Source organism: Ciconia boyciana, chromosome 1 (genome assembly GCF_034638445.1).
Source record: "Ciconia boyciana chromosome 1, ASM3463844v1, whole genome shotgun sequence".
Taxonomy (NCBI): domain Eukaryota; kingdom Metazoa; phylum Chordata; class Aves; order Ciconiiformes; family Ciconiidae; genus Ciconia; species Ciconia boyciana.
Window position 1 is genome coordinate 69,329,854 of NC_132934.1, and position 23,922 is coordinate 69,353,775.

At 50.0% G+C, this 23,922-nt stretch overlaps 1 protein-coding gene across 1 annotated transcript in view; it reads right to left on the minus strand.

The window, feature by feature from the left end:
* Window positions 1-23,922, minus strand: part of CACNA2D4 (calcium voltage-gated channel auxiliary subunit alpha2delta 4) — a 125,502-nt gene that overhangs the window by 9,675 nt on the left and 91,905 nt on the right. Inside the window, exons 27-32 of the mRNA XM_072873295.1 lie at window positions 11,312-11,373; window positions 10,128-10,142; window positions 8,149-8,193; window positions 7,113-7,175; window positions 1,035-1,105; window positions 124-199 (exon numbers count right to left, since the gene is read on the minus strand). Coding sequence (XP_072729396.1) covers window positions 124-199; window positions 1,035-1,105; window positions 7,113-7,175; window positions 8,149-8,193; window positions 10,128-10,142; window positions 11,312-11,373 — 332 coding nt within the window. The remainder of the gene's footprint in view (window positions 1-123; window positions 200-1,034; window positions 1,106-7,112; window positions 7,176-8,148; window positions 8,194-10,127; window positions 10,143-11,311; window positions 11,374-23,922) is intronic.

Below are 23,922 nucleotides of genomic sequence, written 5' to 3' on the forward strand. Positions count from 1 at the left end.
CCTTGAAAGCAAACAGCTACTGAGCTCTTTTGGGGATCATGCTACATCAAGGTGTTGGAGGCATCCTAGGAAAAAGCCTCCACAGCCAAGCCCAGAGAGGGCTGTGTGCTGACAGATACGTACGCTGAGCAGAGGCCGGGCACCGCTGTGGTGGTGGTAGGGTACTTTGCACATTGCTTGATAATCATACATCGTCACCCTGCAATCAACACAAAACAAGCAAGCAGTCAAAAGCAAGCAATGCAACTGCCTACGGGACGCACGCGTCAGCGTGCACTACTTTTTCTATAAAAGTTTCTGTATGGAAGAACTAAAGCAGGGGCCTGCTTACACATGGCTTTGCTGTTTGGTCAGTGCTGGATTTCACAGAGCAATAAGGCCCCGGATTATTGTAACTGGGTCAGTACAGGAGGAAATATGTCCCTAATTTCAGATGGTGAGTAAAGCAGGCTGTGAAGCAGGAGAATTATAATTGTATCTACCTCAGGTCCCCCTGGTTCCTGTTTTCAAGCCACTGAAACTCTGAACTCTCTTTTGACATGGGCTGGGGGAGTGGAGTGAGACGAACAGAGGTATTTTTAGGAGAGAGAGAAGTGTGCTCAGCCAGCTGCAACGCCACATCTGGGGGGCTCTCAGACAACTGCTCATAGAAAGGCTTTCCAAGTGGCAGGAGGAACTGAGGCACTTCACCCAAAATACCAAGAAGTGTTTCCCATAGCATCTTTCCCTGGAAAAGACAGAGGAGCAGCTGCTTTCCGGCAAAATGGAGATCAGGAGTTACTGTCTCTCTTGGTGCTTTGCAGCAGGTGGAAGAGCAGGAGATGAGGAGAAACAGGGTGTGTGGTGATGATGGCTGAGCAGGTCAGGGGAGGGAGTGGGTAGCTAAAGGAGCTCTTGTAGCCGAATGAGAGAGCCACATGCACCAGCACGTGCATTTTCCCCCTGCTCAGTGGTGCTGCTTATGGGGACCAATATGCTCTGACCCACACACCAGCTGAAGAAAGAGAAGTATAGCGCAGAGATCCCCCACTTACCGCCTGAACATGCCCATGTTTAGCAGCTGGGTCATTACCGAGCCATCCACTGCACCAAAAAATTTTCCAGTCTGCAGGCATAAGAAAGGAAAAAACCAGAATAAACTGTCAACAGTAAAATTTCCAAATGCTCGATGGCTCCAGTCGATCCAGTCTGTCTGGAGGCCTACTACACATAATGAGTGTTTTATAAGGAGGTAACACCAAGTGTTGTCCTTCGGCTGGCTGGAAAGCTTGAGGGAGGACTTCCCCCATCACCAGCTGGGCATCCTGCACCATTCCTACCATGCTTGGAAATGATTTAGCCCACATAAGTCCCTGCAGCTTGTGACAGAAAAAGGCAGACTCTCAAGCTGCAGAGACCCAGGCACGTTGATTCACTGGGAGCCTGGGCTCTCCTGTGGGTTTTTGTGAATCCATGTTCTCTGGATCTGAATGTCCAAGTCTCTTCTGCTTGAGCCTCTCTGCTAGCCTGTGGCTGCAGTGGCTTTGGAAACCTCTGCTCTCCTGCTGCCCTAGGCAAACTGACTCACTGCACGTAAGTGCGCCGTACACATTTATTTAGGTAGCAAACACAATTTTACAACTCACTGCTGTGCAAGTTCTGAGCAGGCAGTAACCCAAACAACACAACACACACTGGCCCATCCCTTTAGCTTACACACTATGTGCTGGCACAGCCAGAGCTGTGCTAGCACAGACTCCACCCTAGCAAAAGTTGCATTTGGGGGGCAACAACCCCCAAACCCCGCTTGCACGCCTGGACTAAAAGCAGAGCTCGTGGCCCTCTGATCCCATTTACGTTTTGGAGTCAATAACCTCAAATACTGTCTCAATCCCAAATCCGGGAACTGCTGCTTGAAAGACTTCTTCAAACAAACAACAGTTCTGGCTTTCCTGATTACTAAACCATGACAAATCTATTGCAAAAATGCTTTGAATCTGCCAAGTCCACTGCTTTGTTTGCAAGCAAGTAAATAAAATACTCATAAATAATAAAAAACGTGGATATGAGCTGTCCTCCATCTATTTTCCTGGCTCATGGGTCTTGACACAGTAAATAGCTCCCATATGTTATGGAACAGCTCACGCAGTTTGGGGGGGCATTTTACTTTTCCACTGATAAGCTAGCAGTCATTTAGCACGTATTAGCAGATGACAGATGACTTCTTTTATTTGTGGGGCATTTCCACTAAAAAAAAACAACCCTTAGGCAGATTTACCTAAGATCATATGGTAATCAGCTAACAGCAGCGTTACACGGTTATGAGCCTCTTCCCAACAGGCTTTAGAAGGTGTTTCACTGTATAAATCAATACATAGCATCAACTCCCCTTTGAGCATTTAGGCTGTAATCGTCTCAGACATAGTCAAATGTGTCTGAGCAAGCGCTAACTTTTTTCACCTCCCTCGCTCTTTCAATCTGATTAGGGTGGTGAGGAGGCCAGCTGCTTCCATTTAATACCAGTCTGCAGCCCGAGCAGGAGCTGGAGTGGTGGGATTTAATGCAGTGCAAGCTGCAGCCGGTGTGGCAAGGGCAGAGGGCCACTGCAGGACTGTAAATGGGGCCCACCCTGTCCAGAGATGCTGGTCTGACCGAATTTCTCCAGGTAGGACATCGTTCCTGCAGGTACAAGTATGAGGAGCTATTAGTGTAGTTGAGAGTAAGGCCTGGGGAATGTGTTCAGAAAAGCATCAGCAAGCCAGCCTTTAACACTGAATCAGACATTCAAAGCTCGGTGCTGTTTTAGGTACCCCGTGCAGGTAGTAACACAGGAAAGCATCACTTGGCAGAAACCAAAGCGGTCCTGTACTGAAGTGACGTTTTGCAAAGCAGCTCTCATTACAACCTGCTTCCTCCAGTGACTGGCTGCTGCTCTCCCAGACATCCCTCTGCTGTGTTTCTCCTAACTCCCAGCTCTGGGCAGGTTTCCACAGGCCCTTGCAATTTCAGAGGTTGTGAACCTCTGAAAGCATCGCCCCTGACACCCTGCGTGACACATGCTGTACCACATCCCCCTGCAGCTGAGAGCGTACAAGTACATATGCAGGCTATGCACAGGAAAGAGATGTGTCCTGGAGCACACATATGGCTCGCAAGGTACATCACTGCTCACAGACATACAAGTGTCCACGCTTCGCTGGCTCATTGAGCAATTTGTATTTTTGGTACACACAAAAGCTGTAGACAAATGGGACCTGCCAAATGGGCCAGGCTTTGGGCAAGCGGGCAGCCTCCTCGCTGCATGGCTCAGACAAAGCCAGACCTTGCTTCTCCACAAGCTCTGCCCAGCCCTGGTGGGATCTTGGCATTTTAGCTGCCACCCTGCACCCTGTCCCTGGAGTCCCGCCTGGGCAGAGCTTGCAGATATACCCTGCAAGATGCCTCAGGGAGAAGGCAGCAGTCCTAGAGAAAGAGGTTTGGTGAGCGAGAGGACATCTGGATGCAGCAGGCGGAGGGAGCTCCAGACCTGTGATCTGCAGCTGTGCCTCCGGCTGGCAGCGAAAGGCGGCTAAAAACTCAGGGGCGGTCATGGGGCCATGGCTGCAAACATCAGCAGAAACATAGAATCACAGAATCGTATAGGTTGGAAAAGACCTTTAAGATCATCGAGTCCAACCGTAAATCATCGAGTTAAGATCATGGAGTCCAACACAGCACCATAGCGCAGAGCAGCCCTCGCTGCGGTGCAGCCTGGGCCTGCCACTTACTTTCCCTTCATCCCCTGCCCTAGATCGCCTGGTCCTCTCCCTCACCCACTCCCTTCTCCTGGCTCTAGCTACTAACTCTTTGCTCCCTCCGCAATGAGTCTGGATCGGGGGATTAGCCTGAATTAAGAGATTACCCATTCTTCCCCAAGTAATCCTGCAGGGAGTTTCCAACGCGTCACTCATTAAAATCCTGAGTCCCTCTTTCTTCCGTGGTGGCTTCTGGCTGCCGGTAAGCTTCCTGCTGCCTTCAGGCAGAGGTTATTAGAGCTGATCCCCCATCCTGATCCCCCGTCCCAAGGGCAGAGGGGAGCAGAACCTGAGCCAGGCTGTCCTCATCCCATTTGTGTGTGAAGCCGCCCTGGTGCAGTCACCCAGGGAAGGAGATGAGGGCAGCGGGCAGCCCCGGGCAGGCAGCAGGCAGCGCCGGGCAGGCAGCAGGCTGAGCGCACTGTAAAGCATGGCAGCCTCAAGGGAGCGAGCAGAGAGACAGAGCAAAACATCTCATAGCCCCCGGAGCAGGTCTCCAGCGCGAGCTGCTTGCCCAGGGGCTATAAGAATACAGGTGCTTTGGCACCTCTCCACTATTCTTAGCTTGCACTTTGCCCTGGGAAGCGGGCGTTTTGGATGTGAAAGCTCCTTGGCTGCCTTCCTCGGGGAAGTGGGGATGCGCGCAGGGCCCTGTTTGTGCTGGAGCTGCCACAGCCGGTGCCGCTCAGCGGGGCAGATGGCTCGCCTCTGCACCCTCGCTCCTTCAGCATCCGATAAGCTCCCTCCCATCCCGGCTGGTGGGGCAGAGCAGGCAGCAAGCAGGCAGGCTGCCCTTCTCACCGCCGCTGGGCTGAAATGCTGACCTGGGCAGCTAAGCCACTCTTGCTGGTCCTGGTGTCAGGTATGAGGCAGGGAGGGAGGGCAGCGAACTAGCTGACTTCTCCAGAAAGGCAAAAAAACCACAAAAATCCAGGTACAAGATTTTTTTTGGTGTTATGTTAAAGAATGCACTGAGGGAAGAGTGTGAGGTGGGGTAGGGAAGGCCATATAGCAGCAAGTGATCCCATGCAGCAACATCCAGGTGGCAAGGCTGTGAAACCCAGGGTACTGATTTAATGCTGCTGCTGTCTTGAATTCCCTGTAGGGTTTAACAGTGTGGACACTCTCGGTGCCACTGGGAAATAAAAGCGGTAACTGACACAAGATGAAGAAATCAGAAGAAAAGTAGTGGTGAACTCTCCGAGATCAGGGGAGGTAACAGCTCTGGTGCCTGCCAAAATGCCTGATCTTGGAGGCGTGTGGATAATGTTTATAATTTACCCAAATCCATTATAATGCTATGTTTCTGCTAGTCAGATCTTTCAGAGACGAGCTTTTTGAAAAACCCATTTTCCATAAGATGCAGGAAAAATACAGAGATAGAACCCAGGAGGGCGGTGCTGAGGATGAACAGTGGATGTGGTACCTAAAGGGTGTAGTTGCCTTTATCTATGGACACATGCCACAGGACTCAGTAAAGCACCTTTGAAAATGCCATGGGGGTCAGAGGAGGAAATAGTGTCTCCTAAGACTACCAGCCCATCCCGAACACTCAGCAGGACCTGGCCTCCCAGAGTAGGGAGCCAATACCACTTTACAGCATTTTCCTCCCTTATTTTTCAAGGTTTCTTTGCTTTTTTTTTTGGCACACCACGTCATTGAAGGGGCACTTTTACTGGAATATTCAGTGTGCCAGGTAGGTCACTTTCCCGACAGAAAAGAGGTTGATTATTCCTTGCAGTATGCCCCTCCTTGATATCTGTCTGTATCACCCCCTGGTGCCACTATGTTGCTGATTCATTTTGTTTTGTGAGTCTCAACAGTTCTCATCTTGGCCTCTCTGAACTTACTGTGTAGTGCCTGCAGAATTCACGCTCTCACCTTTTTCTTTTGCCAGCCTATTCTGAATATGCTAACCAACACAAGTCCAGATGGGAAACCATGGGACTCACATAGCTGACGTTTTCTGTCTAAATATCCATCTAAAAATTCCTCTACTTTCTTTTCTGTCCCAGCTACTTTGAGATCAATGCCACTACTTCATGCTTCACTCTTTACCCAGAACTTCTTTAACAGCCCCTTGTAAGGGACTATGTTCAAGGCTTTTAGAAAAACTGAAATGCAGGAGGTCATCCATTCTCCCTTATTCTGATTTACTCACGCTATCAAAGAACTATAGCTGATAAGATAGGTTTTCTTCCTTTATAGAAGCTGTGCTGCTTGTTCTAATCACATCCATCAGGTGTTCTGTTACTTTATTTTAATTTCCATTTCGACCTGTTTGTCACATCTTGAAGAAAGCAATTTCTGGGATCGGATCTACTGCCTTTTGGAAATATGCATACAGTATTTGTTAACTCCAGTGCTATGGCAATTTGAATGAAACTCCACCCTTCTCTCAGTAACAAAACCGCTTCATTTCCCATTTCTTCCATAAGCCCACTCTTGCTATGGACTTATTGCTTTGTAGTTTATGAGACTGTTCCAACTGACTTCCAGTGAGACTGTCACTTTCTGACATCCAAATTTATGGCCTTTTATTATTTTGAAACAAATAGGTCTGTGGTGAATTTACCAGAGAGCAGAAAAATATAGCTAAACCATGCAGTGGCTGGTAGTGTTGACTTTACCCAGGCTGCATGGGATGTCACATCACAAACTGCAGCCCTCCAGCTCCCTAGAAATGGTCGTGGAGGCACTGGCAGCAGGACGAAAGGAAGCAACTTTTGTTGCTTATATTTTTATTACTATTCTGAGTCTTTTTCCTTACTCCTTTCACCTCTGTGAGTCCAGTAAATCTTCCAGTTCTTCAGGTATGCTCCTGTTTCCAATTTGCTTAAATTATTTCATCTTCATTTTTGCCTTTGGCATTTTGCTCTTACCATCCCCTCAGTTTCCTTTCCTGAAGAACACCTGCTTTGACTTCAGAGGTGCTCAAAAGCACTGCTCCCTTCCCTTCCCTTCCCTTCCCTTCCCTTCCCTTCCCTTCCCTTCCCTTCCCTTCCCTTCCCTTCCCTTCCCACGTCAAGGCACACCTGCCTTCTGGGACTGTCTCTGATCATCTTTTGGTAGCATCTGTGCCAAGGGAAAGAAGTCTAATTTCCTCACTTCTGATAAAAAGATATTTTGACTAGTTCCTTCCTTATCATTGCAAACTCATTCCTTACCTAGGATGTGCTGTCACTCTGCCAGGAGGCTTCCCCCTCACTGCACAACTGAATTTAATTATACCGCAGCCACCCTTATTACACAATTGAACTTCATTTGTTTTAACCAGCTCTCGTGGGTTATTTAGGAACAAGCCAAGCACACTCTTCTCCTTCTCTTATGCTCTCTTACCTCTGCAGGTCTTTTGGAAACGAGTATAAAGCCATTATTATCAATGAGGAAGCAATTCAGAATCTGCAGAGATGAAAGAGAAGCAACATTAAAGACAGCTTTTTCCATGGCTGGCTGGTATGTACCGCTGTGTGCAGGATGGAGCGGTGTGGGCTTGTGCTTATGGCAACAGCCTCGGCATTTCCATGCCTAGCCCCACGGCTCAGCTACCACGGGTTTTACACAATTGACTTTTCCCTCTCTGCCTCCATTTTGAGGTATTATTTACTTTGCGAGCTGTCTGTGACAGAGATTGTCTCTTGCCAGGGCTGTGTGCAGGCCTAGCAGGCTCTGGGCCACATTTAAGAAGACAAGGCATCCTGCAGGAAGCAACAGGATATTTGGAGAGCGCTTGTCTTTAATAAAATGGTATCTAATACTTTCCATCTTCAGATTTCAGAGTTTTATAACCACTCATGGACTAACCCTCTTCTCACCACTGAGTATCATCAGTGCTGGTCTTATTTTTATTTTGCAGAGCAGGAAATGGAGGCACAGAGTTTAGATGAAAACCTTTAGGTCTCACAGGGAAAAACTAGGATGCAGAGGAAATCCTACATGAACATAGAAGGAAAATTCTCTGGTGATGCCACTCTCCAGGGCAGGGGAGCTCCTGTCCCAAACATGCCTGAGACCAAGGTTGAAGCAGTGGTGTAAATGCAAAGAGGGGTGACCACCATGCATGTCATGCTGACAGCCACTCTCTTTGGCAGACCTGGGATGCCAGTGAGACAGCCTTAGAGGACATGGACTCTCCTTAAAGTCACTGGCTGGAATCCCCATGCCCCTGTCCAGGCTCAGCTGACATCTCGCAGCTGAGGGGAAGACCTAAACTACAGGTTTGTCTCAAGAGCGTGAGGTCCTGTCCCAGCTGTGCAACCTCTTGTGAAGAGACAACAGGCAATACCTTTTTTTGGGGGGGAAGACAGAGATCTCCACAGAGCAGATAGTCAATCACACCCATCACAGGTACAGAGAAGAAACCTGGGCAACTTACGTCATCCTGACAGCTTAGCGGACAGGCACCGTCCAAGGCACTGCACTGGAAACGAAAAGCAGAGAATTAACCATGGCATGATCTCATCTCACAGTCTCCCCCTTGGGACTGCTGAGCTAATGGTCCCCATACCAGCATCCCATAAAGCTCTGCAATTTAGCTGGCATTTCCACCAAGACGAGCTCTACAGCAAGCACAGGGACCACCCTCCAAGTTGGTCACTCAGCGGCTCTGTGTACTCCCCACCTCTCTGAGCCCCTTTGCTGAGGGCTCTGATCCTGCACCTGCCTCCCTGACACCCTTCCAGCAGCACCTAAGCGCTTCGAGCAGAGGTGGCACTTGTAAAGAAAGAGGGCAGCATCAAGCTCTCTGGCTGCGAAAGCAAAGGTTATTGTGCACCAGTGAGAAACCAGCATGCATTTCAGCATCTGCTAGGATCTGGACTGAACACATGGCATGGTTATTTTAGATCAGGATTCTTCTCAGGCAGGGATTTTTTTGTTGTTGTTGCTGTTGGTTTCCTTATTCTCCAGACAGCTAATGATAAAATAGGATGTGAATGGTGCTCGTGTAGCCCAAGGCACCATCCATTTGTTTCATTTAGGATTTCTGTGTACCAGACTTGACATGTGTTTCACAACACTGAACCGGGTGGGGACATGAGGGGTTAAGTGGTGAGTAACAAAGCCCTTCAGGTGCTTATTGATTTCATAATTGTTCTGAGTTTGCTGTGGCTGCCTGTGTCTGTCTCTTTGTGTTATTTTTTAATGCTATTTTCTCTAGCAGCGGAGGGAAGAAAGCTGACATGGTGTTGCCATTTCTGTACATGGGGTCCCCTTCCTGCCAGAGGTTTTCTGGGGTCAGGGAAGGACACTGACGTGTCGCGTAGCCTGTCTGCTCTCAGCCAGCTGCCCTTTATTTCTGCAAAAACCCTTATACGTAAACCCCAGCCACCTTTCTGGATGATTCTCAGTAGCAAGAGGTGAATTTGCCATTATTTCAAACCACAACAAGACCATTACTTTCAGTTAGAATTTGTTTCTCCTCTTGAGTTTTGCAAAACAAAACCAATAGTTTCAGGTTTATGTCCCTCTGCTCAAATTCAGAGGAGGCTTGGAGATGCCTGAGTTTGTTTCAAGCCCCATGGCTTTGCAATATCGCAAGCTCACGCTCCAACTCTGACTGGCTTTTTGAGGCTCTAGGGATGATGGTTTAAAAACAACCCTTTACCCACAGTTGCAAGCATTGCCTCACTCTTGCCTCACCACAAAATAGCATCGGGTTGTTTTGCCTTCTTGCATGTATGCACAGAGGTGGCCCTGTACTTCATCCCTGGTGGGTTCCTTCCTTTGGTCAGCAGAGAAATATGGCCACAATGAACCACTATTATTGCCTTGGGGGATAACCAATACAGAGCCCAGAGCTTGGAAATCAGAACAGAAATCCAGGTAAACCACAGTGGTTTCCCACAAGAAGGGCCATGAGCATCTTCCTCAGCAGTGTGAGGACCTAGTCTCGCCACCGCTGCTCTTCCAGACCTGGAGAAGCTCCAGCAGTGCCCGGTGCTGGGCTGGCCATGCAGCAGTGGGAGCGTGGTGAGGAGCCTGACCTGAGAGCACCAGCAGCTTGCAGGGAGCACCTGAGGAGGGGGCAGAGCTGAACCTGAGCTCCCTGGTTGCTCCAAGACCTACTGCCTTATGGGCACAGCTCCCTCCTCAGAGACCAGCCTACCTGATAGCATCCTCCTGCTGTTGGTCAGGTCTCTGAAACGCTGTGACCCAGAGCACTTTCAGCTTTGCCAAAGACCCTTAATTACTGTGAAGACAAACACAGCCTATGACAGGCTTGGACCGTCTCCAGCGGCTACAGACAAGGGACAGTGCCTATAATATGCTGGCACACAAACGACACAATTACGAAGCCGAGCTGCAGCGAGGCACGCCGGAATGCCTCCCTGTCCCTAGCTTTTGTCTACTTACATCACTGTCATTGGGCTGGGAGACGGGAGGCACAGCATGGACATCCAGAGCAGCACAGCATGCGGTGAAGCAGGAGAGAAAGAGAAAACAAAATCTGTTAGTCATTCCTCTGTCAAACGGCGGTCATGTCCTGGGAAACCATACGCAGGCTTTTTTCATACCAGCACCTACCAGGGCCGTGGCATGCAGGCACTTGGCACACAGGCCTCCTTTCAGCTTCTTTAATAAGCCTTCCCGGTTTCACTTAACGCCCATGCGGGCTTGTTTGTGTGAGAACTGCCTGGGTATGGCCCTCAGGAGATTTTTTTAAAATGAAGCTCTCTGCTGATGCTTCAGGATGTGCTTACATGCTTTGCATAAGTCTTTTTAGCTCAGGTTAGGTTTACGTGATCTCCCACCTGTGAGGATGGTCCTGCCACCGTGGCCAACTCTGGGCTTTTCCGTTCCCCACGTGTGCTCGCTCCCAGTGAGCAGCCTCCTGCCCTCCTATCTTCTCTGTCATCCCCATCTGATGACAGTTCCCTCTCCTGACAGCAGAGCCACTTCTGCTGTGTGCTGCTTCGGTCCCATCAGTCTCACCCCTCCAGTATACCTCCCCAAAGCAAAGCCTGGAGGGAAAGCCCCTGGGTGGTGAGGGAGAGGTGTCTCACTTTTCCTGCCTCTCAGACTGGGGGGCTGTTTTAATTATTCCACTTCCCTCAGTCCAGCAAGAGTGTCCAAAATTAGGACAACACTGAAAGCTTATCCCTGGAGCAAATAATTTTTATTTTGGCAAGCTGGTAGCATTTTGTTACCATTATCAAGATGATAAGAGAGGGCAGTAGATTTTTTTTCCGGGTGCCCAAAATTGCAGATTTCCATGAGGTTTCTGAAAGGCTGAATGAGCACAAAACATATTTCCACATTTAAATGTGTCATATGCAGCAGAGCTAATGCCAGGCCAGGATGCTGACACTGTCAACACGGCATTTGCAGAACAGCTCAGACTCACGGCTCAGATGGCATTAGTGCCGTCAAAGGATTACAGAAATGTGTGACTTCAAACTAATCTACTTCATAAATCTTTTAATATGAATTTCACAAAAGCCCTCATCAAAATGCCATCGTACATGATGTAGCATAGCATCGACCTAGCTGACAAAGAGCATTAAATTGTCTCTCTGCACGACTGCTGATGCTCCTACCTGTTGCATGGCCATCCAAAACTTGCATTGGAGCAACTCCAGCTTAATTTGCACACCCACCGCTATGGGAAACAAAAAGCAGGGGGAGGATGAAAAGAGGAACATGCAAGAGAGAGAAAGACAAACACCAGTTAGGAAAGGAGGGATAAAAATTCACCCGAAGTGATGGGATGGAAATCACAATTGCAACCTGCTTCCAAGTGTGAATGATAAGCATAGGGGGATCAGCGCTGAGTCAGACTGCTAAGTGAGAGTCAGAGGTTTAACAAGGTAGAGGAAAAGGGGACACTGACTGCTGTACCGAGGTACTGACACCTCCCTCCCACTAAACACTATGGAGCTACAAAGAGATTAACAACAACAACAAAAATCCCACCAAAAAACGCCAGGAGAGTGAGCGCATGAGCTTTCATCTTTGTCTTTTCTAGATTTGCCTGGCCAGAACAGACGTTTCCGATCACCCCAGCCTCATCTCCTGCACCACACAGCATCAATCAGAAATAAAGTAGGCCAGTGCGAGGAAGGGATTCATTTGAAAACCCACCTGTCTCTCAAGGGGAAACCATAGTGATTTAGATTGCTCCTAAGCCACTATGAAAGCACAAAAATATGAATGTCACTTGATGGAAAAGTGTCAATTAGAAGTAGTGCTTCGTTACCCGGACCCGGTCCCAGCCTAGTGCATGCTCCGCTAAGCAAAAGTGTGTGTGTGTGTTTCTTAATGAAGTGCGTCCTAATTTCTTGGCTTAATTTCTCTTCTATTCCCAGCATCATGCTCCTGAAGTAAGGCATAGCTCCACAGGAGAAGAAACGGTGCAGGGTCTCCCCAACAGAATAACCCAGCTGTCCCCGGCTAGGTTGCCTACAAGCATACATAATAACCAGTGCAGTCGTGCGCAGCCTGGCACGGTGACGGGGAACATCGGGGCTGTGTGTCAACTAGTTGAACCCAAGAGCTCTGCAGGAATTACAGCCTCAAGCGGGACCTTGAAATAGAATATGAAGTGCAAGTGAGGGAGAAAAAGAAGTACAGAGAGGGAGAGTTTGAGCCTTTTTTCACAACCACCAATATTGGGTGGATGAACTGTTGCTGTTTCTACAGGTTTCCTCTGAATTAGCAGGAGCTTCAAAGCGGTGAACAGATCCTTTAAATCTGAATCATGCCGTGTGGGTGCTTTTAAGTTAACAGTATGATCTGATGCTCTAATTCAGAGGGGTATGAATTAAAACTGGAGTATGCGATGGTATATTTTCTTGCAGCATGTACAGAGACCCTGGCACCTGACATCAGCTCTGCCTTTTATACCAGTGTCCTTGTCACATTCCCGCTGCTGGTACATCTCACAAAATCCCATTCACAGGCGCATTTCTTATCCAGCTCTCCCTGCTGTAGACTGAATCTGACTGCCTGTACATGGAGGAAAGGAATGATTTTGTAGAGCTGCCTTGCCCTAAGCCTCGCAGAGCGCAAACCAGACAAGACAAAGAATGCAAACAAAGGAGGAAGGATGGGGCTGAGTCCAGTCCGGGTGAAGATTCATCAGCTTCAGCGGGGCTATCACAGGCATGGTTTGGCTTGGTGCCCCTGCTGACAAATCGGCAGTCCATGACAGAAGGCAAATGGTGCTGCTGCTGCTGAGTCTGATGAGGCCCACGCATCCGATTTGGTATGTAGCTTTAAATAAATTAATTGTTATCCTTTAAAACCATCTCAAGAAAGAGTTATTCCCTTTATCACAGCAGATCACATCAATGGGACTGAGCATTACCTAGGACATATAGTTTTTACGGGACTTGAAGAGGAGTTGATACCTACGTAACTAACCTTGCAATGCAGAGACTTACTCAGTGGCTCCTGTTTTTGCCAGCGGGAACATCTAGCCTCAAATTGTTCTTCAAAGGGAATGGTTCTGAATCCTTGCCTCTGCCCAGGAGGTATGAGTAGCATGTACTGACCTTGGCCAGAGTTGCCTGCAACATGAGGAAGGAGAGTACCTGGGGGCTTGCACTGGTGGCCAGTGGCAGGGACAGAAAGCAGAGTCTCCCAGCTCTCTTCTTCCTCTTTCCACATTGCTCACAGCCATGTCTAACCCGTCTGTGCCATCTGTCAGCAAGCCTTGTCCTTTGGATGCAGTCTTTGCAGCCCTAACCTCTCCGTAGGGCTTGCGCTTACTCACCTTCTCTGCACTAGCCCTTTCTTTCCTTCCCAGTGGTCCAGCACACATTTCTAGCTATTCCTTATGGAGCTGCAGTGAGCACCACTCTCCTCCTCACATCATGGCGCAGTCTGAAGAGGTCATTGAAAGCAAAACTGGGGGCTATTCTGCCTTGCAGACAGGTTTGTCTGTCTGGATGGTCCCCATCACAGGGAACCATACTAGAAGTATTGTTCCACGCTCCGGCCTGGCAGCACCACTCCTCACCAGTCGGTGTGGATTGGCAGCTCCCAGCAAGAACTGTGAGAAGCTACCACACATTCAGGTGACCTGAGGAAGACATGGGAGCTGAGGAGAAACAGGCCACAATCACCCTCCCAGCGCTAGCAACAAATAGTCACCTGGGTACCTTCAGGCTGTTGGTGAGGCCAGGGAGAAAGGAGGAAAGCAGTGATTCAGTCTGAGGTAAGGATGATGCTACAGCTCAAGTGAGAGGGAGAAAACTGGAATAAATCTTTCTCTACTTGTTCCAAAGTATAACTGATCGTTAATAAGCCTTCTTGCTCTGGTGGCAAAGAGTATGCTGTAGGAGCGGGAAGATCCAAAGTCCGTGAATGATGCGTGGCCCTGGTGTGCAGCACAGCAACAACCGTAGAGTCATCAGAGGGACCGTGGCTAATAGTTTTATTCCTACTAATGTGCAAATGACCTGTGCAACTGTAGCATCCCAGCAATGAAATAAAACACGAGGCCAAGCAATGCCGCACACCTTGCATAGTTAGACGTTGCTTCACCATGTCAACAAGCTACCCAGACCTGTGCACGGCTTCCACCAGCAGGCACCCTGCCTGCAAACCCAAGAGGTGCCCGCTGCATGGCTGCAGCTGGCTTTGTCTGGAGTCGCATGCTGCCGTTCACCGTGGAGATAAGAGCCTTCCCCTCCACCTGTTCATCCCTCCGTTGAGCATGTCTGCCTCATTAGCTCATCCTCTGCTTGTCTCTCTTTCTGTCTGCCTTCCCTGGCTTCTCTCTTTGATTATCCATATGCTGTCCTCATAAGGAGCTTTCCCCAAGAATTAATTCTCGGGCCTGCTGTGTGACAAAAAGGCATAACAAAGAGTGGCAAGATGATTGCATCCTGTAGACTGCTTATCAAGATGTACCTCGCTGTTCAAGACCTGTTTTCATGGCGGCTAGTCCAATGCTTAACTAAAATCCATTATTCCAATGAGAGAAAGTGCCAGAGCAGCAGGGCAGCCCTGTCCGTACTGTCCATTTGCATTCCTTATTTCTGAAATAGTCCCATTTTCCCTCTTGAGCCAGCAGTGGAGCTGCCCCACTCAAAATTTTACTTGAAGTCCACTAAAAATTTTACCTAAAAAATAACTTCCAGGCAAGTTAAAAAGAACAAACAGCCCAAACCAAGGGCAGCCTGCCTATGCTGCTGAACCTGACAGAAGAGGCGGTTCAAGTGGATTAGCACAACAGCAATTCTTGCAAATGTGGCTACCGAGGTCCTCAGCAAGGTGGACAAAGGCAAGCAAAGGGTCTGATTTTGGGGGGGGCAGGCTGCAGGACCCTGTGGGAGAGCACAGAGGGAAGCCTGACAGAGGCAGTGGGTTGGATTCGGGTGCTTACCACACCCCATACCAGCAGGCTGTGTTGGGGAGGGCAGGGGATGCCTCTGCCATGGCGTGGGTGTAACTGCACCCAACACTTGCATTGGACATTCGGGCCGAGCATGCTCTCCCTGCCACACACCAAATCCAGGGGAGCAAAACGTGAGTGCAAACGCTCCTTCCTTTCACCCATTCCCCTCGTCCCAACTACCCCTTACCAGAACTCCTCAAGTTTTCCCCGAATCCCCAAGGAAGCAGGCACTGGGTCGTGCTGCATCCAAACAGGGAAGCATTACAGCAGCCCGTGTGCTCAGCTGCTGGGGACGGCTGCTGTGGCCGGGCAGGATGCGGCCAGCCCGCCGTGGGCACCTCTCGGTTAAGTCTCAATGTCAGACACGCTGCCTCCCCCCGCCGTCTCTGGAGCACCAGTGGGAAGGGGGTGCCTTGCTCCCAAGCCCCCCCCAGTTTCTCCCCCACTGCCTCCTCTTTGCTGCAGCCGCTCGCCTCACCCCTGTACAAAACCCAGGGCTCGTCCCTTCTCCTCCTGATGCCTTTCTCTCTGGGTTTATTGTCATCAGCCATACCAGGCAGGGGAGGGATGGAGGGAGGGGAGGAGGCGTTCGGCTCGGTGCCTCCTCTCATAACCTGTGCCTGACCAATCTGCCTCCCGAGGGGCTGTGGGGAGCTCCCCCTGCCCCAGCATCTCCTCAACCCTCCTCGAGCCCCTCGGCTCTCGGCACCCGGAGAGGGATGGCAGCAAGGGGGGGAGGAGGGAGAGAGAGGGACTGACAGCAACAGCCCTTTCTCCAGGATGGGTTGAGAGAAATGAAAACCTCCCGAGCTCCTTCCTCTGGGTGTTTCGGAGCAGATCCTGCCTGCCTGGCGGGGTGAATCCTCTGCACTGTGTGCGCTCCTGTGCGTGCGCTGCTGCCATCGCAGATGTACCCCCAGCTGTCACTTCGCTGCGTGCAGTCGCTCCCTCTCCCGCCTCTCTCTCTCTTTCCCTCGCCTCCTATTTATTATTTACGGAGGATTACAGTCCCTTTCCCACGCTGCCATCTCGCCGTGCGGCTCCTCTGCCCTCTGTGCAGGGCGAGCGGCTGGCTAGGAGGGGCTCCTGCCAACTAGGGTCCACCGAGAGCCCAGCCGCCAACGGAGGGACTTTCTGCTGGATTTGCTTTGGGATTGTACTGGGTTTGCTGGAAGAGCTGCTGTTCTCACAGGAGGGTCCATCCCAGCCCAAGAGAGGTAAGTAAAGATGTCTTTCTTTTGTATTTCCCCTCCATGCAAGATCACTGGGGCTGTCCCCCACGAACCGGCTTCCCCAGGGATGACAGTGGCAGTCGGGGGCAGCACCGACTGCCAGGCAGCACGGCGGAGAAGTCCCGGTTGTGCGAGGCTGATGGACAGCGATCTTCCCGATAAGGCAGAATGACAACCCTGCCGCAGAGGCTGCTGGTACTGGTTCCAGTCCGGTTTCAGTGCAGGCAGCTGGGAGCAACTTCTCCCAGCTGTGAATGGCATCAGTGTCTTTCACTGCAGCACGGGCAGCTCAGGTGCAGCTTTGAGGCTAAGTGCTCGGTGCTGCGCTCACCGGGTACCAGGCACCTCCTGGTGAGCCCTGGCTTTTGTCCCCTCCTCAGAGGCCAGTATGCAAGGTGCCAAGCACCTGACCTGTGGTGGCTTTGCTGGGTATCATTTTGGTTTCAGCTGTTTTAGTAAGAACAATCTAAAATGGAGAAGTGAGGACCAAAACTGGACAGGTCCAGCATTCAGTAACCAGGCTTTAGGATGAAGGGTGTGTATACGTGTAAGTGTGTGTGTGTTTGTGTGTGTGTGCACGTACAATTTCATGCACAAAGCTCGTAGATATGTCCACAGGACATGAAGTGAAGGATGCCATATCACAAGTGGAGCCAAAAATAAGTCCCAACTTGCTTCCAGCATCCTTGCAGGCTGAGCCTGCGATTTCTGAACTTTGTGGGGGTGAAACACACCACAGAGAAACTTCACAGCCTTTTCCAGTCTTGCCTGGGAGGAAAGGGGGAGAATAAGGTCCCGAATGAGCTGATGTGAAGCCACTTATGGATAGGGGTATGTATGTGAGCGTTACCGTGTGTGTGTGTGTATGTGTGTGTGTGTGTGCGTATATACATGTGTGCATATATACACATGCACAGACATGTGCACACATACATCCCACTCAGGGCGTTCTGCCCCCCTTCTCCCGCTGCCTGCCCAGTTTATTACTGCCACTGCATCTCATGCTAATTAAGAGCGACGCGTAAAATCAGAGCTCTCCCGGTTTGGGGAGAGAAGATATTTGGAGCTGTTGCTCCAACCAAGTCATAACTGAGCTGGGCCCCAGGCCCACCACATGGACCATCAGGTAGCCTGAATGTGCCACATCCAGCGCATCCCCGATGGCAACAGTAGTGAGCAGGGTACAGCACTGCTCTGCTGCCGGTGCCTGATCTGCCGCCCAAGGATGGAGGGAGAAATTAAGATCTCATTTGGGGAAGGACTGGAGCAGTTGCTATTTCAGGGTTTAAAGAAGAAAACCCTTAAAAGATAGGGGGACACTTAAAGGCACACAGGGACTTGTCACAAAGCAGGGGACATTTCTAGCAGTGAGGAGGAGAGGGTGCCTTTCCAGAATTGCAGACCATTTTTCTTCTGAGCTTTGTTGCTCGGGTCTGTTGGGGGGCGGGGGGTGGATCTTCCTCTAACTGCTGTGGGCAAACAACATTTGCAAGGGAATTATTCCACATGAGCGAAAGGCTTGCGGGAGTTGTCTCCCTGTCAGACATCAGTGCAGTCTCTGTTAGTATATCTTGCCCACTTGGAGGAATTATGGTAAATCCTGAGCAAAGGGTCTGTTTGCAAAGAGAAAGGGGGGAAGCCCTCTTATGTAATTTTTATACCAGATCATAGCTTTACCCTTGCCTCCAGCAAAGTGAATGCCACACGCTAGCAAGGTGCACTCCCAGCTCAGATATTTTCATGAGCTACTCCAGCTTCCTGCCATTCCTCTGGTCCTCTGGCTTTTCTAAGCCTGATGCAGAAAGGATTTTCTAGGCTCTTCAGCACCACAGAAGCCTGGTGAAGGCAGACCTGCATCTTGGTGCAGCAGGGAGGGCCAGCAGCAGCACAGGGCTGTCTGTGAGGATACCTGGACAGGAGCATCCAGGGAGTGGCAGAGCCTGGAGCTGCGCGCGGAACAGGACGGGGACAGGTTCAAGCCTGTGGGAGAGCATTTCAGGGCAGTTCTTCGGTGCCTCTTCAGCACTTGCCTGTTGCTGATTCAAAAGAGAGACCAAGCAGTTTCCTTCACTTGCCATGTTTGGTTACAAGCAGCTGCTTACACTGCTTGATATCTGTCCCAGCCCTGGGTCGCTCAAGCCATAACTCAAATGACCATACTGGGACGCTCCTGCCAGCTGGGTAATGCTCCAGGGTGCTACACCATGACACACGCTCCTGTTCTCAGTGGGAAGGAGCTGGAGTTGGAGTCCTGGGCTGTTTCTGTCCCTACTGCATGGAAATACCTTGTAACACACACCTTATTCCTGCTGTGGCTTTACCAAAATGCTGGCTCACAAAAATGCTTTGTGTGGCTGAGGGCATCCTAATAGCAAGAAGAAATATTTTTGTATAAACCAGTTCAATTCCGGAGAGATGGAAGGAAAAGTTGCTTCACCTGTGAGGAACTATGTGAAATACAGTTTTATTCACATTGCAAAAACAAGCAGTTGAAAGTTAGGAAATGTTGGGATTTGGGGCAGCATGCCATCTGCACTGGGTTGCAGTCCTGACTGGTAGGATCACATGCTGTATTTTCGTAAGCTGCCTCATTCAGGGCACCAGCTACACGGTGCTCAGGGAGTGAAGGAGGGGGCTGTTGGTTTTTTTTGGTACTGCAAAGTATGCACCCGTTTTATTTGTTTACTGCCTGCCATCCAAGCCCTGCAGGCAATACATCGTTATTCATTGTCTTGTGGTGTTCTGAAGATGTTCACTGCTACCTTGTAGCTGACGACAGAGAATTTATGCTCCCTATGAGGCAAGAGAGAGTGGTTATTTTTCTTGCCTTTGAAGGGAAAAGAGACTTCCCCTTTAGCCACATGGGGAAGGAGCAGCAGGTGCAGGACCGGAGCTTGGGGCCTCTTGGCTCTTGGTGCCACTGAGTCCTCGAGACCGTACCAGTTTACTGGCTAAGCTGCCAGCATTTTGGAAAACAGCTGTGAGTGCTCAGCAGTTCTGCAAAATGGCCCCTAGGGTCTCGTGTTGGGCACCCGCAAAATTAGGAATGTACAGACTGTGGCCAGCTGCCAGAACTGCGGTTTAATATTTAATGCTAACCATATAAAAATAGCCTTATTTATTACAACATCCTCATTGTTAGCTTGAGTATCATGTGTCCTTTGCACTGAGTATGGGACAGGGTCCTGTGAAAAAAAGAAACAGTACTTGCTTGGATAATCAAAGGCTGTGTTGTAATGCATACATGCAAGTGGCTGAATTAAGGTTGTGCAGGTATTAATTCACATTTAAGTGAACTGGCTTTGTGAGCCAAATGGCATATTTTATCATATGGCAATTTTTTAAAAAAATGAAAACGACACTTTCTTGATTCTTTTTTTATGAATGGGAAAACAAGACTTTCCATTATTTATACACTGCAATGCCTCACACCCATCACAGGAAGGACTGAGACCTAAATTTACAGCAGGGCCATACAAGTCTGAACTTTACTATTGACTGCAAGCAAAGGCTGTTACTTTGAAGACAGTACCTGCTACCATACTCCTCCTCACTCCAAGGAGGCTGGGAAGCTGGGAAGCTTCCTTCCCCATGGACCATGCCCTCACATGAGGAATAAAAAAGTAGGACCACATCCTGAGTCTGGAGAGGAGCTGTTAGAGGCAACTTGACTTAGCACTCATCACTTGGGCTCTCTTTCCACTCCTGGTGAGGCTCTCTGCTGTCGGTGCTCCCCAAAGCAGGGCGTGCTGCTGCTGCGATTTTGCTGCGAGGTACCTGTGTGGGGGCAGAGGGGCTGAAGGTGGGCCCTGCTCTCCACACCATGTGCATTTAGTGATTTTGATGGGATGTGAACGTTGCCATACCCGTATCTCTTCTGTGGCTGCAAACCCTCCAGAAAACTAAAGTCACATCAAATTTGAAGACCTTCCCCAGCCTCAGCACGCTCTGCAGCATGGGGCTGTGATGTGTGTGCTAGCCCAGATGCATCCAAGGATCCTGGCTGGAGCTCTGGGCTGTGAGAGCTGTCACCACATCTTGTTGAGCTATGGGCAATGTTCCTAGCTTGTAAAGAGTGTAAGGATGTCCCAGAGATCCTCGGGCACCCCTGGAGCTGCAAGCAGCAGCCTGAAACCCATGCAGTTTGTGTGGACTTTGCAGGGATGCCCCTCTTGGATGGTCTGGGAAGGTGATGGGGGCGATGGGGAAGGGGAAGAAGAGCTCCAGGCTCCCTCTAACAGGCAGCACCGCCGACCTCGTGCCACTGTGGCAACCAAGTGAAACAGACCTATGCAACTCACTAAGGCAGAAAAAGTCTCCTTCAGAGTTCAGTATAAATGCATCATGTGCGAACAATGAGAGTCAGCCTTTCCTTGGGAGGTTTGCCAGAAGCTGTGTGCGTGCTGGGTCACCGATCCCCTCACGATAAGAGCAGAGAGGATTTTTACCGCTGGCACCTTGTGCTCTGCCCCACCGCTGCGCACGCATGGATGATCCCTGCCCCTGTGAACATGCCCAGGGCACAGGCTTGTGAAGTGAGACGGTAGTGAAGTTCTTCCCTTGTCCCACCATGTTTTCTACCTCCTCTCCCTCCTCCTGCTCCAACTGCTGAAGTGGCAAGCCACTACCCTTGCAGCCGGTGGTCTCATTCTGAGAGGCTGGCAGCCGGGGAAGGGAAGCCAGGGTACTGGGTGAGGAAGAGGAGGAGCGACTCTCTCACTCAGCAGCTTAGGTGGCAGCAGTTCTCCACCATGTTGGCTTCTCCACCAGAAGCAAAAGTAACAAGAGTCAAGCAGTAGGAAGGCTGGTGATCTTGGGGTCCTGACGTATTTCAGAATACAGACTATAAAAAAAGGCAAAACCAGTCCCTGGGCTAATGCAGACACAAACGGTGGCAAATAAACAGGTGTGGGATGCTTTGTGTGCATAGGATCACCCAGGCTTGCAGAAGCTCACCTGATTCTAGGAATGAGGATGCACAAGGAGAAAGGTTTATGGCTGAAGTGCCTTGGTCCTCATAAGATATAACAGGGGTTTCTTGGTATTGATCTGAAAGCCCCTTGATTTGGCAGTCTGGCCATACTGTTCAACAGATGTCTGGCCTAGCACTCCATGGACAGAACTGTGAACTGAGAGCTTATATTGACAAAAAACCCTTATATTTTCCTATCTTGCTGCTAAATTGATGCACCTCCATCTACTACTCTGTGCACGTAAATGTACGTCTCATCTCAGACAGGCTGGCACCTTCCCTGTTATGGATCTGCTGCATCCTTTGCCCCTAATAAGAGACCCAGGGAAGGTACTGGGTCATCTCAAGATTTTTGAGCCCTCAGAGAATTCTTCACAAATGTGGGCCCATACATACCCTTCCTGAACGCCACCCAAATAAAAACAAGAAAGGGATTACTTTGGGATCTGGAGCACCATCCAACTAAGAAGTGCGGAGAATACCTGTGTGTGGGGTGGGGAGAGGGATGAGGACCACAGAACCAGGATTCTCCCACCAAGCCACTTTCTCTGCCTGGAGCCTCTCCCTGGGGTACGCCACCCACACCCCCAGGGTAGGCTTGGTAAGAAGGCGGGGAGTGGCATTTTAAATGCCAGCGAGCTGGAGGATGCTCTCGGGGTGCAAAGGAGGAGCTGGGAGCAGAAGGGGCCTCCCTCAGACCTGCTGGGTTAGGAGCAGCCACAGTCCTTCTGTCAAGGGGCTGAGTGCAAGGATTAAGGACCTCAGCTACTACTGACCGTGGGATTAACCCCTGCAGGAAATTAAAGTTGTAGAGAAGGCTCTTCACTCCACAGCTGAGAGAAAGAGAAAAACTGGGATCTGGATTAGAATTGGCAGGGCTGGTGACAAGCCACCACCCACAGCCAACTGTTCCTGGCTGGATCAGAAAATGTTATCTCAGTCTTCATGTAGAACCCCCCTCCACATCTCACTCGGTTACCAATTTTTGCCAACAGTGTGAGAAGAAGAAAAACATCACTCTGTGGCAAGAAAAAGAGGAGGAAACTGGTAGCCAGCTCACGTGTTCCTCCTCTGAGCCCCTCTCCCACTCCCTCACCCGCTTCCCTTCTCAGCTGCCTCCGTTTTGCATGGAGGAAACATGCACGTGGTCTGTCGCGTTCAATAATACTCGGAGAAGATGCTGGCACACACATGGCTGGATTTCTTCCTGTCAACTGCCCCCTCAGCTCTCCTCCTGCTGCTGCTCTGGGCCTCCTCCATATGCCGCACTCTCGCTGTGCTGGGACTTTCCTGTCACTCCCTTGTTGGATATCCCGGTCTCCCCACCTGCTTCCACAGCCTCCCAAGGAATCCCACTTCTCCACAGCAATCTGGGTCTTTCCCATCAGTGCTACCCACCCTGGCTCCCCTTCGGATGCTCTCTGCTTTCTCAGAGGGTTCAAGAAGGTATTTCCAGCCCCTCCAACATCTCCCAGTCTTGTTATTGTGCATTGGTCAGGGAGCCTTGGGATGCAAATAATGTGTTCTGGTTAAGATACAGGATGAGGAATCAAGAAAACTAGCTTCTCTCCTGATTTTGCCACAGGCCCATCAGGAAACCTTGGGATAGCCTGGCCAAAACTCCCTTGCTCTGCGTAACTGATAAGCCGTACAAATCACCTCTGCAGGACAGGAGAGCATTTACAAGCCCAAGTGATCCAGTGCAAGCACTGCACTTGGCAGCTTTGAAAATCTTGAATGGGGAACTGATGTGGGCTCATGATGAGGTAGCAAGAGCTGGGCAGCTGAAACTTCAGCCAGCCAAACTCAGCAGCCATTTTTACCTCTCTCATAGTTTACCTCTCCATAAAATGGGGATAAATGTGATCTTTCTTGGAGGGGTTTGGGGAGGAAACATTTTTTAACATCAATCACATTTGCATTTCAGAGGTGCCTATGCATTGTCCTTTCAAAGATGAGAAGCTTTTTGACCTCCTCACATCCCAGAGAATAGGGTGAGGTTTTTTCCACACCACGTCAGGAATGTGGCAGAGTTCCTTACAATACTGAGTGGGTTTTGCACGCTTTCTACTTACTTCACTGCTTTCTGTGATCTTACTGTTCTGCTTAGCTGTGATCGATCACTGCAAGTCAGATGGCACCATTTCTTCTGCAGCTGGGTTTCTAGTGTGAATTTAAAATGTGCTTTCCATTGGTTGTGACAGCACAACACTAATGAATCCTGAACTCATGTGTTAATACATCAGCAAGTGCTGGCAATGAAGCCCCCAGCTATTTAGCTTAGAAGCTCACTGGGGCAGCGACACACACTGTATGTTTCTACAGTGCTGCTGAGCTTGGCTGCCACCTCTGGGTGCTTTTGCAGTCCAAAGAGACACCAAATGAGGAGCTGCCGCTGAGACAAGGTGACCTCTTGTGGTCAGTAATTTGCTCGACTGACCTAGGTCTGTTGGGGGACCAAGAATGGGCATCATCTCCCTGCCATCTAAACCCACTTGTGGTACTGTCAGGAGCACGATTCCCCACTAGGACTCATTAGCCAGGTTACTTCATCAGCTTCCAGTTGCCTTAATCAGACTCCACAGCTGCCGTGTCTCTCTG